Raw genomic sequence first — 19201 nt, forward strand, 5'->3', positions numbered from 1 at the left:
AAAGTATGTTAAGTCTATGTTACTATTATTGTTCCTTCATTGTGTGCATCATCACAGCAACCCAGTTGTGACAGTAATATATTAATGAACTAAAAGGCAACAACACTGTGTTAAAGGGTTAGCCTAGTTCACCCAATAATGAAAATTATGTAATTTTTTACTCACCCTCATGTTGTTCCACACTTGTAAGACCTTCGTTCATCTTCGGAACAAAAATTAAGATCTTTTTGATAAAATCCGATGGCTCAGTGAGGCCTCCATTACCAGCAAGACAATTAACACTTTCAAATGCCCAGAAAGGTACTAAAGATATATTTAAAACAGTTCATGTGACTACAGTGGTTCAACCTTAATGTTATGAAGCGACGAGAATACTTTTTGTGTGCCAAAAAAACAAAATAACAACTTTATTCAACAATATCCAGTGATGAACTATTTCAAAACACTGCTTCATGAAGCTTCGAAGCTTTACAAATCTTTTGTTACAAATCTTTTGTTTCGAATCAGTGGTTCAGGGCGCGTATCAAACTGACAAAGTCATGTGAAACTTTGAAATTTCGAAATACTTATGATGTAACGAAGCCTCGTTTATTGAAATCAGGTGACTTTCACACTCCGAACCACTGATTCGAAACAAAAGATTTGTAAAGTTTCGAAGCTGGCTTAATCTAAGCCCTGGCTATGAAACCAGGCCATGAAGATGTACTTAAAGTCCTACTTAAGTGGGTCAAAAAGCTCTATAAGGTTCAGCTAATTTCATTTAAAATTAAATTTAAACTACAATACATTTTCATTATTTGCAGTTACATGCAATTAAGTGTCCAAAAACATTACATTCAGTTTTCACATTTAAGTATAGTCTTTTAAAATACATTTTTCCATTATAGGTACTTTATTTAAAAGTGCGCTAAAGTGTGCTTTTTTCCCACAAGTGTTATTATCGTAATAATTCTCTTTAGCGACATTTTGAAAATCTGTGTAATTTATGTATCATAAAATGGTTTGCATTGTGTAACTTGTGCATTTGTACAGATTATATTTTGTTTGTTTGTGCTAATTTATATTTACAGTCTGTATAGTCTCTGTCATCTTATCAATCATCTTACACCTGATAGACATCTTTAGCTAGAATAGTTTGGATTGCAAGATGCAAAACTGCATCTTTTTGTGTTAATTTTTTTTTTAATGTGCCACTGACACATTAGAAAACGGCTCAGATTTTCCATCCATTTACTCGAAAGGGATTTTTCTATGAGCGCTACAAATCTGTACTGCAGAGGCTCACCATGTGAACAGGGTTTAACCCATTTTGATGGCTGTGCCATATTGCATTATAAATTATTAACAGCCAAGGCAGCCCTGCATTATGTCTGCTAAATTATGTTTGCTAAATTATGCGTACTGCACGATTGTCCTCTGGTATTTTATAGGTTTTCACTGTGTGTGTGTGTGTGTGTGTGTGTGTGTACGTGTATTCGTGTGCGTCTGTGTCTCCTATAGGTGTGGTTAACATATAAAATCCTGAGCTGTGAGGTAATGCCTCTCCCTATTGCTTGGTCAGGGACTCTCTACAGATTCAATGCAATGATCCAATTCATGTAATGTTGCTGAATTGCATGTTTGTCAGTTATTCCCTTATCTCGTCCCAAGGGATGAATACACTGCCCCCTCCCATCTCTCCATGCTCAAGCTTTTGCAATTCAGCGTTACTATGGTAACAGTGTAGACCTGCCTTTGCTCTTTTCTCCCCAAGTTCTTCAGAATCATTCCTTGCCAAAGTTCCCCCAAACAGTTTTTTTGCGGCAAAAAAAATGTGGCAGAATCCAATCTCTCTCCTTTCTTCCTTTTCTATCTCTAGGATTTTTCATATCAGCAATGACCAGAACTGACACAGAGTAAGACTACATACATACGAAGGGATCACAGAGACCAACACAAGCTTCTCTATTGTGGTCGGCCTGTCAGAAGAGAAGCGGGGGAGTAAACGAGTGCAGGAAGGAGAGAAGGAGTGTGCGAGGACAGTCGATGGATGCTGCCCGGATTGAGGGGACAGCACATTCTCATCTGACGAGGAAAAGAAAGATTTCAAAATTGAGTCGAAGGACAGAAACTCGCCATCAGGTAAGCTTTTTCATCCAATCAGGTAACAGCATTGAATGGCCTTGAGGTTGAGGGCATGATTAGAATCAAGTATAAAAGGAGAAGAAGGTCAGACATTTCTCGTCTCTTAATCAGTGATGTCATCACTGATGGCAGCAATCAGTGACGGGAATCGGTGATGTTTCTGTATGTTTCATCTGCCTCTCCCTTTATTTCCTTCATCTTTGAATCTCTTGCTCTCTCCTATAGGCATGGTGTGTGAGAAGGGCATTCAGATCCTTCTCACCATCGTGGGTGCTTTTGCATCCTTTGGCCTGATGACGGTAGCTATCGGCACGGATTATTGGCTATACTCGCGGGCGCTCATCTGCAACAGCACCACCAACTCCACACAGGAGGATCCCCATAATAAAGACAAGAAGGACCCCGGGGCCTTGACGCACTCGGGCCTGTGGAGGATCTGTTGTCTGGAGGGTCAGCCACTATCTTGGCTCTTGGTTACATTGTAGGGGTGGCATCTGTGTTTCTGTGCACTAAATTTGGAGAACATGAGAGTTAAGATTTATTAACATTAGGGCACTAGGGCAGTCCTATGATGCTACAGGGTTTATCATACTAAACCATAAAGGCCACAGTTTGGAAAACAAACAATAGTACATCAGATGGGATATTAAAAATAGTTGTGTAACATACATTAGAAAATATGTGACTAAGTCTTAGATCGGTGGTTTTCAAACTGGGATCCATGGGGAAAAAATATTTCTGTCAAAGTTACTGTGTTGACTTATATCAATTAAATATGTTTAAATCATTATATAATGATAAATGCTTTGATATTTTGATATTTCAGTCTAATATTTAATCCACAGACTAAGACATTATGAGCTAAACAGATGAGATAAATATTTTATTCTATTGACAACCATAGTTTTTAACAGTGAAAAACAAAACAAAAAAACAAGTGCCTATAATTTGGGGGAAAATGAGGGAAATGGGGGAAAAAATGCGTATATATACAATATTGTTTATTGTAAAAAAAAGTCTCTTATGCTCACCAAAGTTGCAAATATTTTATAGCAAAATACAGGAAAAACAGTAACATTTAAAATATTACAATTCAAAATAACTGTTTTCTATTTTAAAATATTTTAAAATGTAATCTTTTACTGATTTCAAAGCTGTATTTTTAGCATCTTTACTCCAGTCTTCAGTGTCACATGATCCTTCAGAAATCATATTAATATGCTGATTTGGTGCTCAAGAAACATTTCTTATTATCATCAATGTTGAAATCAGTTGTTCTGCTTAATATTTTTGTGGAAACTGATACACTCAGAATTCTTAGATGAATAGAAAGTTCAAAAGAGCAGCATTTATTTGTAATAGAAATTTTTGTAACATTATAAATGTCTTTATTGTCACTTTTGATAAATGTATGCCCAGTTTCACAGACAAGGCTTAAGACTAAAATGCATGTTTTAACTGAAAGCAACATTGTGCCATTGTTTTGTCTCAAGATGCACTCCACTAATGTTTTTTTGTTTTTTTTTGTTTTTTTCTTTCTAAGGCACATTTATTAAAGCTACATAAATGTAACTAATACCTGCTCCTGGCTTAATCCAGGCCCTGTCTGTGCCCTCTCAAGCCCTATCCTTGCTGAATAAAAGCATTAATTCCATAAAAAAAAATCTTACTTACCCCAAACTTTTGAACGGTAGTGTATATAGCTATAATAATTGCAGTGATCATATGAAATGGTATCTTTATAATATCACACTATTTTCAATATGTATATTTTAGGAAGATGGTACCTCGCAAGACGATAGTCATTTGTAAGAACATTTGAAAGTTTGAAAACCCCTGTCTTGGAACATTTCACAGGCATGGCAATGTTTCCAATTGCAATGATATTCTGATCATAAGATTTTTATTATTTACTTTAATTATTGATCAAATGAATAGGATCTCACAAGCTTTACATAATGCATTTTATTAATCTATTTTCATAATCACAAATGCCTTTAAATTATTCTGAAAATGGCTAATATGCCTGTATAAAAGATGAAACCATTTCAAAAGTAATTAAATTTTTTATTTAAATGGTATTTAAGGATAATTAACACACACAGTATCATAAAATCTACACACATCCTGAACCCTGATATGGCTGTTTGCTGCTGAGGAGATTTAAATTTAGGAGCACAGCCCAAAAAGGCCTGTAAAGGCCTAATTAAAAGGCTGAGCAGATTGCATTGGGAGGTCAACACAGAGGGACAGCAGCCGCGGTCTTAGGGGCCGTTCTAGCGCCTCATGTTCTCACTCATCCCCGTGTAATACGCTCTCCGCTCCGCCTGCAGCCAGCCATTGTGCTCTTCTAATTTAGCCTTATGGCTAAGCTCTCTGATAACAAAGCATTCAATTAAAGATAAGCCTGGATTCCCAATCATCACAGCGACGGGGCTTCTTTTTTCTTTGTTTCTCTCTCTATCTCATTAAAGCTTCGCTTTCCCCTCTTACTTTGCCCCTTTGGTCACTGCAGTATTACAGCACTCTTGGCATAGTTTAGAGGTCAAGACATCCTTGCTTCCCAGAGGGATTAGAGCCAAGATGGATGCTTAGTAGAAACACAATTATGAGCAGGTGAAGTGGAAAGCGGACATTTTGGATCTGCATAATAAATGTTGCTGCTAAATCAGCCCAAGCAGCACATCACCCGATTCAATTCTAGACATGCACACACATGCTGGGCCTCGTCCTGCCCTTCATCTAGGCGCTTCTACTGCCGTAGCAATCGATAGCAGAGGCTAATGCTACTCTCAAAGCTAATGAGTTGCTTTCATGTGTAACGTAGCTTAGATCGGTGGTTCTACAAGAGAGAACGCAAGGTCATTTGTAAGCTGGTAAATTTCCTATTGAACCAATTTGGACCATCTTGAATACTGGCTTGTTGCTACTCTTAAAAGGGATACTTTTCCCAAAAAATGAAAATTCTTTCATCATTTACTCACCCTCATGCCAATCTAGATGTGTATGACTTTCTTTCTTCCGGTAAACACAAACAAAGTTTAAAAAAAAAAAAAGAGTCCATATAATGCAAGTGAATGAACCCTCCAAGTTGACACTTCAAAAATCAAACAAAGCGAACATGACGGGAATCTGTACGGCTCCAGTTGATGAGTCAGTGTCTTCTGAAGTGTAAACGATAGGTGTGTGTGTGAGAAAAATACTAATATTTAAACTTTTACACTACAAACCATTGCTTCCGTCTGGCTGTCAAACACGGGTTCATGAGTTCACACCTGACATGAACATCAGCACTTTGTAAGCATGTTTTGAAGCTCAAGCAAGAAGTGATGCAGAAGCACAGAGGACCATCACTTCACAACATGCTGATGTCAAGTGTGAACTCATGAACACATATTTGACAACTGGCTTAAAGTGATGCTTTATGGTGTAAAATATTATTATTTTCCTTACACACCTATCGTTTCTCTTCAGAAGACATTGATTTATCAACTGGGGTTGTATGGATTACTGTAGTGTTCACTTTTAAAAAAAAAAAAATGTAAAGTCAGTTTTGGAGGTCCCATATATTTGCATTACATGGGCTCACAGAGATTATTTTTCTGAAAATCTTAATTTGTGTTCATCTGAAGAAACAGCGTATATATCTGGAACATCATGAGGGTGAGTAAGTGAGGAGAACATTTTCATTTTTTGGAGTATCATTTGGAGTATCCCTTCAACACCCTAGCTGGCCTTTAGGCCGTGTGTTCAACAAAGCATTTTTAGCCAGCTGAAAATGTCAGGCACTCTTCTGAAAACACCAAGCTGTAGGCGCTTGAGGCGTATTTTAAGTTTGGTTGATATGATATGGAATGCCTGCAAAAGTCCTTTGCGAACTAAATATTTCTCCAAGCATTATTTTTCATATCAATACTGTGGTAGTCCAGGGATGCCATCTGGTACAGACATGAATACTCAAAGACAAGTAATAATAACTTGTCCAGTGTTGTTCAGTCATAGTACAAGTAGGTGTGGTATTTTCCCCTCCCCTCCCCCACTGTGATTGGAGGCTGGGTAAAAAGTGTGACACTGATGAGCACCGCGTTTTACTTAAAGTTGTACATTTGTCAACTCTCAGCGACCAGAAAATATGCCAAAAACTCAGCGTGGAATAGTCACTCAGTGGCTCATCATACAACTGCCTTTTTTTTTCTTCTTTTTTTTTTTAAATATGTGGCTCTTCCACATATTTCCATGCGGATGCAGACCTGCCAACCTGTATGCATTTTGCATAGCAGGTACGCATTTTGACCTACAAGTACTGATTTGTGACTCTAAACTACACGAAAAGCTAGTGACCTCTTTCAGTTGTGCATTTGCAGTTCTCAAGTCAAGCAAGAAGCAGCAGCTTGAAGAATCAGTTGGAAAGGAAGGAAATAAAGAAAGACATTAAAATTAGAATCGTAATTTTACTGTTCTGTAAAGTAAAATGATTATTACATTATTATTATTATTATTATTATACAGTACAATAATATCATTTCTACAGTAATATGCTGTTTAAGTTTTGTAATTTAATAAAATAAAAATATTCTAATAATAATTAATATTGTATAGTTATATTGAATTGCAACAGTCCATCTCGTTCACTCGTTCATGGACGTCATTGCTTACGTTGCATGAGTGGCCACTACTGGTGAAACCCTTGAAATGTGTTTTAATGTTACGCCCTAAGCCCTTGATCACTTGGAATCCGCAATTGAGCTGATTTATTATTTAGTTTTTAGATTTAGGAATTTGTTTTATTGTTTTACACACCATTCTATAGCCCTGTATGTATGCTTGTGCCATCAAAATTGTTAAAATATAATTAAATATACAAATATTAATTATGAATATATGTCTTAAAGGGTTAGTTCACCCAAAAATTAAATTTCTGACATTCATTACTCACCTTCATGTCGTTCCACACCCGTAAGACCTTTGTTCATCTTCGGAACACAAATTAAGATATTTTGATGAAATCAGAGTTTTTTTTTTATCCTCCATTGAAAGCAACAAAATTACCACAGTGAATGTCCAGAAAAGTACTAAAAGTATTGTTAAAATAGATTTCATCACTACAGTGGTTCAACCTTAATTTTATGAAGCGACGAGAATACTTTTTGTGCGCAAACACTAAACAAAAATGACTCTCCACGTCTCGCTAAGCTATTTTCATTGCAGCTTCCAGGTTCTTCATCCAAACGGTGGCTCAGTATTGGCTGACGCCTCTTCATGTGAGCAGCACGAGGCATTTGTGTGATGCTGGCGCAGGAGCCAGCCAATAATGAGCCGGCGTTCGGATGTAAACATGGAAACGCAGCACTGCGCCAACTGCTTAACCGACTGACAGGAAAGAGGAAAAATTGTTGAATAAAGTTGTTATTTATGTTTTGTTTTTGCGCACAAAAAGGGTAGCACTTTATTTTACAGTGCCGTAGTTACACATTACTACATGTATTTACTATAGTAATAACAGTAAATTATGCATAATTACAAGTAACTAACCCTAAACCAAACCCTAACCCTAATTGTAACTCTATAGTAAGTACATGTAGTTAAAGGGTTAGTTCACCCAAAAATGAAAATTATGTCATTAATGACTCCCCCTCATGTCGTTCCAAACCCGTAAGACCTCCATCTTCGGAACACAGTTTAAGATATTTTAGATTTAGTCCAAGAGCTTTCTGTCCCTCCATTGAGAATGTATGTACAGTATACTGTCCAGAAAGGTAATAAAAACATCATCAAAGTAGTCCATGTGACATCAGAGGGTTAGTTAGAATTTTTTGAAGCATCTAAAATACATTTTGGTCCAAAAATAACAAAAACTACGACTTTATTCAGCATTGTCTTCTCTTCCGGAATCCTTTCCATTGAACTGATTCCATTGAATCCTTTCATCTGTCGGCGTTGGTAATGCACTTTTACATCGTCGTGGTTGTTTTTGCCGATTAGGACATCCGCGACATGCACACTTACGCACCTTTTTAAAAAATATAGCAATACCAAAATACGAATAATGTAGAATAGCTTGAATACAGCATGCGTTTCCCTCAGACTGTAAACGAAGCTCGGGCGCACCGGATAACACGTCAGCAGCGTCACTGCGGAGTCGTGAACCCGGATTGACAACAGACCCGGAAGAGAAGACAATGCTGAATAAAGTCGTCGTTATTGTTATTTTTGGACCAAAATGTATTTTCGATGCTTCAAAAACTTCTAACTAACCCACTGATGTCACATGGACTACTTTGATGATGTTTTTATTACCTTTCTGGACATTGACAGTCTACCGTACAAACACTTTGAATGGAGGGACAGAAAGCTCTCGGACTAAATCTAAAATATCTTAAACTGTGTTCCGAAGATGAACGGAGGTCTTACGGGTTTGAAACGACATGAGGGGGAGTCATTAATGACAGAATTTTCATTTTTGGGTGAACTAACCCTTTAATTAATAGTACTCAGTACTTATTTGAGTAATTACAATGTAACTACGGCACTTCTCGTCGCTTCATAACATTAAGGTTGAACCTCTGTAGTCACTTTTACTATTTTAATGATGTTTTTACTACTTTTCTGGACATTGAATGTGGTAATTTCATTGCTTTCAATAAAAAGCCTATAAAAAAACAAAGGATTTAAAAAAAAAAAAAAACTTGTATTTCATCAAAACATCTTAATTTATCCTAAGATGCGGGTGTGGAACGACATGAGGGTGAGTAAATAATGACAGAAATTTCTAAACTTTTAATTGAACTAAGGCCTACTCCTGGCTTAATTTAAGCCTTGTCTGTGAAACTTTCCTATAATAAATTAATAATATGGTGGTGAGTGGGGAAATAACCTTGTGCAAAAGCATGTGAACTGAGGCTTACACTATTGTTGTACTCAAATTATCCCCCCAAGGTTGGCAGGTCTGGTGATGTGCACTTGATGGCAGTAAGGTCAACTGCTGAAAGCTGCAGTACCTTTAACAAAGAAACAAAATGGTGATGCCAGATTCTCCTACGCTGACACCTTTCCCTTTTGTGCCCTCATCTCTTTCCTACAGATTAATGTCCATAAGAGGAGGAATATAAAAAGACAAAAACAGCTGTGAAAAGAATCCCCCATACACCTGTCCACCTGTATCTCCCTTCGTCTGTCTCATCAATCCATCACATTCCCATTCCATCAATCAACACCAGTCATGATGTCATCATAGTGCGTCAGTCTGTCTGTCTGCCATAGGCCCTCAGCACTGGAGCGGGTAGCTATTCAATCCCCAATTGACTCCAGGGCTATATTTCTGTGGTGCATGTGTGTGTGTTTCTCTGTTCCATATCTTAACAAATGAACATAATGAATTAAGAGAATTAGATCTGTATCAGGAGCTACAATGCAAAAATTAGTTCCCTATCTAATTTAAAGAGATTGGATTGAGGATTAGACCATTAATAGATATTTCAGAACTCTTGTGGCATTTCTAAATGAGATTTTTAAAGGGTCTATCTATCTATCTATCTATCTATCTATCTATCTATCTATCTATCTATCTATCTGTCTGTCTGTCTGTCTGTCTGTCTATCTATCTATCTATCTATCTATCTATCTATCTATCTATCTATCTATCTATCTATCTATCTAGCTCACATCAATGTTTTATAATAAGAAAATAATAGAAAATTGAAATTCCAGCATTTTACCATAATGAGACACTTGTTTATATACACTACTTGTTCAAAGGTTTGTGGTCAGTAAGATGTTTGTGTGTGTGAGGGGGTTTTATGGAGGTACAGTGATGCAGTTCATTCTCGGTTAAGCTCAGGATTCACATATGCACAGTATGTGAGGGTTGTTGTCAGGATGTCTTACCTCTGATGTTCCCGTGTTTTTGCTTGTAGGGATGAAGCGTGGCGTGTGCTCCCAGATCAACCACTTCCCAGAGGACGCTGACTTTGATCATGATGGAGCAGAATACGTCCTGCGTAAGAGGCTGCCTTTTATTATTACAACAACAGAATTTATCATGACAAAGCAGTTCTGCAGCATGAATGGAATGCAGCAACAGCAATGGCTTTGCACTGTTAAAGGAACAGTTCACCCCAAAATAAAAAATGGTCATTATTTACCCCCCTATCCACTGCATTGTAACAAATGATTATGAATTTACACATTTTTCAAAAAATTTTAAAGAATTTTAAGTAATATATTTTAAAATACGGATTAGAAAATGATTTTAAATTCATATGCTTGTTTGATGTGACATACTGCAAGAAGAGCTTTTTCTAAGTGACATATTGCAGATTCAAAATAATTCTGCAGATTCAATCCTATGCTTCATATCCCCTCAAATGCTCCAAGACATTTCTGTGCTACAGCTTCCCGTATGCACGTGTGCATGTCACGCGCATAAATGCAAGCACACACACGCACAGGTTGGCATTTTGGTTGGTATTTAGATGGCATTTCCTTGCACTGTCCCAGCTTGACTGGTCCCAGATGGGATGCCCAACTGCCAGGGGAAGATTTTTCCTCTGGGGCTTTTTAACATAGAGAGCATAATGGCATAATTTAATTACCCAGGTGCATCATTTTAGCTTCATATTTATATCTAAAAATACAAATGCACAGTGTTAAAGACCTGAATAGAACTGACTCGCCTGCACTCATCACGTCTCACGCTTATAATGCTCTGCGTCTCTCACCCTCCCATCTGTCTCTCTACTCTGCTATTTTCTCTTTCCCTGCAGGAGTGGTCCGGGCCTCCAACATCTTTCCCATTCTTAGTGCCATCCTGCTGCTAATGGGAGGGGTCTGTATCGCAGCCAGTCGTTTCTACAAGAGCAAAAGGAATATCGTGCTGGGAGCTGGCATTCTGTTTGTAGCAGCAGGTAAAGTGTGTGCATTGTGTGTGTACATGTATTGGTGCAGGAATAAATGTCCAATTACACCTAATATTAACCAGAAATACAAAATGTGTCATATACAGTGGTGTCCAAAAGTCTTAAAAACCTAAGATAAAACGTATAAAATTTAAAATGTGAATTTAAATTAAGAAAATTTGATAATATAATTTGGTTTTATATATATATATAATGTATATATAATGTATGGGTCATTGACAAATAAGGTTTTTAAAAGTGTAAAAAAAAACATAATAGAGATATAATTAGTTTTGAAGTTTTAAGTGTTAACAATGAGATTATGTGGTTTTTATAATCAATTAACACTGCTTTTGTCATTTTTTACAAGATGGACAAAATTTGTCTCCAAAAAAGTCATTCGGTTTAACCAAAATTTCTGTTTGACACTTTTGGTTATACCGAATGACCATATTTTCAAACAATGCCAACAGGCTGATATCTAGCTAGCAAGCAAAAGGACAATTAAACATGTTATATTTAGTAAAAAGTTTTTAAAATATTACATTTTCCATGTTTTATAGCGGTTGTACCGAATGTCCTGATGTTTCGGCAACATGAATTTTTTTCAAATACCTAAAAGTTAGTTACTTTGCTTCATGACCATGTGGTCCTTTGCAGGTGGCTGAATGATGTCACATCCTGTCACATGATATTGACCGCATGACTTGATCCAAAATGGTCCCTTTATATTGATTACTCCGAATGACATCAATGAAATTCACATTTTCCAGACATTTTTTTCTCATAACAAAGCAACGACTTCTACACATAATTTTAACACCATTTTGCACTATGTTGATATATGAGGTTATAAAATCATGCCAGAATAAAATATACATTTATTAAATTTTAATATATTTTAACCACAAATGAAATGGTGTATTGGCCTTTGGACGGTTAAACCGAATTACCTTTTGACACTTAAAAATATTTAAAATACCTTTATATGTAGCAAAATATAATTAAAACCTTTTGGATTCAATAAAAGAGATCTAGTTGTACCTTACATACTTTGGATGTCTTATCTTTGTTGCATTTAAAATATACATTTAATTAAGTCTGATATGCATAAATGAAAATGGTTGAAAATATAATATTCTGCAGTTTTCATACTGTCATTAAAGCAAAATACAAAATAAAGCCAAATACAAGATAATTGTTTGTTAATTGTACATGTTAATTGTTTAGTAAACTCTTAAGAAAAAATGCGTTTACCAAAGATACATTTTAATTGGGGGGAAAAAATATGAAAAGACATTATGACATTTGGACCCCAATTTGTGTCCAGTTTATACTGACAATAGAAAACACAGAATGTTTTATAAAATGTCTTTAATTGCATGTGCCTGTACAGAATTATCCACAGTATTACATCCACAGTATTACTGTAAAATGTAAAACAAATTTTATGTGATGAAATCTAATTGTCAATTACCATATTACACTGCAAATGCTTCTGAATCTTTGTTATTTTGCTAACAAAAGCTGCATATCACCTGACGCAACAACATTTTGATCAGTTGCCGTGTTTTTGACCCTTGATCTTTAGGCCTGAGCAACATCATTGGCGTGATAGTGTACATTTCTGCTGCTCTGGGGGACATTTCCCCAAAGAAGGACGAGGATAAGAAATGGCAGTACTCCTACGGCTGGTCCTTCTACTTTGGTGGTCTGTCCTTCATCTTGGCTGAGATGGTGGGTGTGCTGGCAGTAAACATCTACATCGAAAAGAACAAGGAGCTCCGCTGTCGCTCTCGCACTGATATCTTTAAGAGCACCACTCACGCCATGCTACGGCTCCCGAGCTACCGCTTCCGCCGCAGATCACGTTCCAGCTCTCGATCCACCGACCCCTCACGCTCTCGAGACCCGTCCCCCGTGGGTGGCCCTCCGGGGGGTAAGAACTTCGGAATGCCCCCGTCAGCTCTACTCTCCCAGGGGCCCATCTCGGTGTCCACTCTACCCAACCCCCATTCCCGGTCCGCTCTGCCAGGGGGCGATATTTCCCTTTACACCCTCTCCCGAGACCCCAAACTGGGTGGTTTAGGAGGGCTGGGCGCCCCTCCGCTGTACGGCACAGTGGACCGCGCCACACTATACCAGCTGCACAACTGCTTCCCTAAAGAGAGCGGAGGGGGCGGAGGGGGAATGATGATGAGTGGGACGCTGCCCTCTCTCAAATCCCACAATCCGTCAGTGGTCCAGAATTCTTCCAACTCCAACGCTCCGCTCAGTAACTCCGTCCCGTCCTCCCAGCCTCCACCTTTCTCCTCTTCTACGGTGGAGAGGGAACGAGGGATGGGAACGTTGGATAGGCTAGGGAAAGGTGACAGAGAGAGTAACTCCAACACGCTAAATAGGAAAACTACACCAGTCTAGACAGATCGAGGGTTGTGCAAAAGCGAGAGATAACGTAGACGGAAAGACTGGAAAACAACTTAAAAAAAAAAAAGAAGGAATAACTCTCGGTATTGACAAATGTTTTACTTTATGAAAAAAATATAGAGTAAAAGAATGACAAATATCTCATAATAACAACAACAATCATGTTTTTTCAGTACTGTTTTATAACATGTTTATTCTTAATGAAACTATAATCATGGGATACTGTGATGTTTATTATTTTGCTTGATTTTAAAGATGTGGAATTTAAAGATGAAGACAAAGTGTTGTTGTTATTATGAGTACGTTTGAACTGCTAGCTCTTAACATTGTTAAATGATTCTAGTTTTTGAACTAGAAAGACAAGATTTTGACTGTGATTCAAAAACGTGATACTGAGCACTGCAGAAACATGAGTGTATTGTGAGAATGAGATTATTATTATTACAACTAACTTTGTGAGAAACATTTTATTTATTTTAATGAAAGTTTTATTTTCTACCCTTTGATAACACGCAATTTAGTGTGTAATATCTGTATATCTGTCTTCCAGCTCAGTAAACAGATCAGCACCATAATTGATGGACTGAAACGACAAAGTTCAAATGAAAAAGATTTTTATATAAACCTACCATCATATTATTTTTGTTAAATCACTGTTAGCAGTAGAAGTAGCACTTGTTGAATTGAAAACCTTTGTTTTGGGGCATTAAAACATTCCCTCACTTGGTCAAAGAGGGACAGATGATATATTTGTATAGAGAAAATGGTGATTGACATTCAGAAATGGGACTTCTATCCAAAACTGTGCTTTTCAAATGGGCGGGGACAATAAAGGACCAGTGGAATTGTAAATTGACAGGTCTGCAGTTGGAGGGGGGCTGAAAAAAAAATACATTTTGAAACGCAAATGTATATTGCACATAACTGTATTTGAGAAAAAAAGACTTTAAAATTCAGATTAATGATATGTATTGGAGAGGGTAGAACGGGTGGGTGGGTCATTTTTTTTAATGTATGAGGACACTGTCTTCCTTGAGCTCTGATTGGGCTACACTCGTATGTTGGGGCATGCCCTGTGTCATTTGTGTTTTCCCTCCATTGTGTCATGTGATCATGACAGTATCCCAAAGGCAAAGCTCCCCTCCAAAAAAGAACACGAAAAAAAAAAAAAAGAACAAAAAACAAACGTTCACTGTGCTGCACCTGACTCCCTTTGACCCGTCTGCTTCTCTAAATGAGAGATTATATATGTGGACTTTCTGCTAACCTTTAACCTTTATTCCATGATCCAAGCCAACAAGAGGTCAACACAGGACATAACATAATAGAGTGCAAATGGGCATCACATCACAATCTCCTGTTATCGGGGGTCTTTTTTAATTCATAAAAAAATGTGAAAAACTACACACAGACAGCATTTATGTGCTTAGTTATAAATATTACGTAGTGGAGAATAGATATATCTAGAGGAAATATGGTTTATCTTAATGTGTGATAAACTCTAACACTGTATTGCACGGATTTTATATATAAAAGAAACAACAGACAATCTACGAGTGATGTCATTTGTGTCTTTTAAAATCTTGATCCTTAGAAGATAACTTTATTAAAACTGTTTTCTATGGAAGCACATCTTAACCTCACAGTAAAAAATATAACTAGATAATTAGTTTAAAATAAAAGTCAAATTATAAGATATAAAGTCACATTTATGAGACGTAAGGTTGCCAATGTGAGATAAAAACTCGCAATTGTTGTTAAAAGTCGCAATTATGAAAAATAGTGTTGCGATTGTGAGATATAAAGTTGCAATTTTATGAGATAAAGTCGGAATTACATATATTAAGATGATCATTTTCTTATTTTGTTTTATTTTATTATTTTTTTACTCTGAGGACAAAATGAGTTTTCATAATCTTATAATACAGTGGTTCTCAACCCAAAAATCAAGAATAAAAAAAACTTAATTTTAATTAACCTCCTCAATTTTTGTTTGTTTTTCCATAGAGAACAAGGACTCTCAGGATATTTGAAAACCTGTATATATGAGGTAGCCTAATTTTGTGATTTCTAGACCTGGAAAAGTCATGTAAATGAATAAAATTCCACTAATATTTTTATAATTAATATAAACTGTTCTAGTTATACCATGCTCTAAATTTTTTATTGGGTTGAAATTGCGAGTAAAAATCCATACCCTTAAAGGGTTAGTTCACCCAAAAAGGAAAATTATTAATGTAATTATTAACTCTCATGACGTTCCACACCCTTAAGACCTTCGTTCATCTTCTGAACACAAATTAAGATATTTTTGATAAAATCCGAGAGCTCAGGGAGGCCTCCATTGCCAGCAGATGCCCAGAAAGCTACTAAAGACATATTATGATATAGTTCAAAATAGTTCATGTGACTACAGTGGTTCAACCTTAATGTTATGAAGTGACGAGAATACTTTTTGTGCGGCAAAAAAATTAAATAACTTTATTCAACAATATCTAGTGATGGGCTATTGCAAAACACTGCTTCATGAAGCTTCGAAGCTTTACGAATCTTTTTTTTCGAATCAGTGGTTCGGAGAGTGTATCAAACTGCCGAAGTCACATGATTTCAGTAAACGAGGCTTCACTACGCCATGAGTGTTTCAAAATTTCAACAGTTCACCACTGGGGGGGGGGGGCGTGACTTTGGCAGTTTGATACGTGTTCCGAACCACTGATTCGAAACAAAAGATTTGTAAAGTTTCGATTCATCTGAAAGTGTTAATGATTTTGCTGGCAATGAAGGCCTCACTTAGCCATCGGATTTCATCAAAAATATCTTTATTTGTGTTCCGAAGATGAACGAAGGTCTTACGGGTGTGGAACGACATAAGGGTGAGCAATTAATGACAGAATTTTCATTTTTGGGTGAACTAACCTTTTAACCCTTATCCAGTAAATCACAAACAAATGGAAAAGTCAATGGGCCTTTGAATATTGTAAACAATGGAGGGCCTTGGGAGTCAAAAAGGTTGAAAACCACTGTGCTAATAACTTAAAAAAAAAAGAAAAACATAAAACTAAAAAACAAACATGAAAAAATAATACACTATTACCCTCTGTTACCCTCTTTTAACAGGCCTTTAAGTTGTAATCTAGATATTTTGCAGAATTATTTTTAGATTTTACTGCTTTTTGGTGTGTCATTTGGAAGATGATTATTGAGCTAATTTTTTTCCAAATTTCCAGACGGGTGGACCATCACATGCCACCCCAGTTCTTCTGTTATTGGAAGTATTGAGTGTTTTATTGTACCCACCCACAAACGTGCACTAACTTCTGTCCCGACCAACAATTAATAATGCTGTGAGAGCAGATCCGGTGTTATTCCCCCATGTACCCGGACACATAAAAAGTGAAAGAACAGCCCGCAAGTCTGACAGGTTCTATTAAAGGGCTATATATACTAGCAGACTTCTGGCTACAGTGTCAACCTACAGGCTCCAATTTCCCTACTTCTGCACCCACCCATACTCCCCCCAGCTGATCGAGCCAAACGCTCTATATGCTACAGACCCAATACAGAGTCAACAAATTAAAAGGGCCACATATAAGCATGCTGTATGACATGTCGAGACGGTTGCTCCAGGAACACGCTCGCCACCTGTCATTTCTGCAGTTTGATGATATCTAGATTGTTTTGCACAGGATGGAGGTTTTAGTTAGACTGGACGAGAGACGTGCCGGTTACTGAGGCTCAGACCTTTCCTCACTTCCCAAATGTACTGGCACCGCATTCACAAACACTCAGCTGGGAGGGGAGGAATGGAACGGCAGACGCAGGGAAACGGCAGCTCCACCCAAACCCTCGGAGACACCCAAGAGCTATCAACATCGAGAGAACGTCGAGGGTGGGCATAGTTGACATACTAGGATAATATTTCTCATCCACTTCAACATGATGTGCTTAGATGAGCAATGTACTAATTTTAGACTGAGCGAGTGGCAAAAGAGAAGGAGTGAGATTAAGAAACAAGCGATGGAAGGAGTGCAGGAGACTGTCTTAGGTGAAAGAGATTTAATCCTCAAGCAAAACTAGTGAACGAGAAAGAGTGTGATGATTAATAGAGAGTGACACAAACAACCAAGTGAAAAACAGATATAAGAAAGAAGGAGAGGAAGAAAGTTCAGTGAAGGACAGTGTCTTCAGTAAAAGGACAAGGTACTCTCGTATTGACTGGTGTACAATATAAACACACATTATTTACAGAACAATGTGGCTCAACACTGGGTCCACATCAATATATTTCATTCATTTTCATACACACATCTGTTTCATATGTATAGTATTAAAGGGTTAGTTCACCAAAAAATGACATTAATGTCAATTACTGAACCTCATGTCATTCCAGACCAGTAAGACTAATTTAGATATTTTTGATGAAATCCGAGAGGTTTCTGATCACTCTATACACAGCAATGACATAACAAATTTCAAGGCCCAGAAAGGTAGTAAAACATCGTTAAAAAAGTCCATGTGACTACAGTGGTTCAACCTTAATGTTATGAAACGAAAAGAATATTATTTGTGCGCAAAAACAAAACAAAAATAACGACTTTTTTCAACAATATCAGTCTCACATAGTAAACAAAGTGCAACACTTCCAGGTTATACGTCTAAACGTCGAGTCATTATTGGCCGGCAGCATCACACGCGTTAACAGCAACAAGAATATTTTTTGTGTGTAAAAACAAAACAAAAATAACCATTTTTTTCAACAGTTTCCTCTCTTCTATGTCAGTCTCCTATGCTGTTGACACAGTGCAGGCTTCCGTGTTTACATCAGAATGCCAGCTCAGTATTGGCCGACGCTGTTCACGCGTGTGATGGTGACGCAGGAGCCGGCCAAAAATGACTCTGCGTTCTGATGTATAACCTTGAAGTGTTGCACTTTGTTTACTATGTGAAAAGTGTAGGAGACTGATATTGTTGAAAAGAGTCATTTTTATTTTGTTTTTGCACGCAAACAACATTCTTGTCATTTCTTAACATTAAAGGGTTAGTTCAACCAAAAATGAAAATTCTGTCATTTATTACTCACCCTCATGCCGTTCCACACCTGTAAGACCTTCGTTAATCTTCGGAACACAAATTAAGATATTTTAGTTGAAATCCGATGGCTCCGTGAGGCCTCCATAGGGAGCAATGGACACTTCCTCTCTCAAGATCCATAAAGGTACTAAAAACATATTTAAATCAGTTCATGTGAGTACAGTGGCTCAATATTAATATTATAAAGCGACGAGAAGATTTTTTCAGAGCACCAAAAAAACAAAATAACGACTTATTTAGTGATGTCCGATTTCAAAACACTGCTTCAGGAAGCATCGGAGCATAATGAATCAGTGTATCGAATCATGATTCAGATCGCGAGTCAAAAAGCCAACGGCTGAAATCACGTGACTTTGGCGCTCTGAACAGCAGATTCGTCACACTGATTAATCTGTGCTCCGATGCTTCCTGAAGCAGTGTTTTGAAATCCGCCATCACTAAATAAGTCATTATTTAGTTTTTTTTGGCGCTCCAAAAATATTCTCGTCACTTTATAATATTAATATTGAACCACTGAACAAACATGATTTAGATGTGTTTTTAGTACCTTTATGGATCTTGAGAGAGGAAATGTCATTGCTCCCTATGCAGGCCTCACGGAGCCATCAGATTTCAACTTAAATATCTTAATTTGTGTTCTGAAGATTAAAGAAGGTCTTACGGGT

At 37.2% G+C, this 19201-nt stretch overlaps 1 protein-coding gene across 1 annotated transcript; it reads left to right on the forward strand.

The window, feature by feature from the left end:
* The first annotated feature begins 2035 nt into the window (after positions 1 to 2035).
* On the forward strand, positions 2036 to 15735 carry cacng8b (calcium channel, voltage-dependent, gamma subunit 8b). The gene is made up of 5 exons (XM_067393371.1): positions 2036 to 2121; positions 2350 to 2574; positions 10038 to 10121; positions 10887 to 11027; positions 12610 to 15735. The coding sequence occupies exons 2-5, from the start codon at positions 2352 to 2354 to the stop codon at positions 13437 to 13439; spliced, it is 1278 nt and encodes a 425-aa protein (XP_067249472.1). The 5' UTR covers positions 2036 to 2121; positions 2350 to 2351; the 3' UTR covers positions 13440 to 15735.
* Positions 15736 to 19201: the final 3466 nt, after the last annotated feature.

This window comes from Chanodichthys erythropterus, chromosome 2 (assembly GCF_024489055.1).
Source record: "Chanodichthys erythropterus isolate Z2021 chromosome 2, ASM2448905v1, whole genome shotgun sequence".
In the NCBI taxonomy this organism is placed as follows: Eukaryota; Metazoa; Chordata; class Actinopteri; order Cypriniformes; family Xenocyprididae; genus Chanodichthys; species Chanodichthys erythropterus.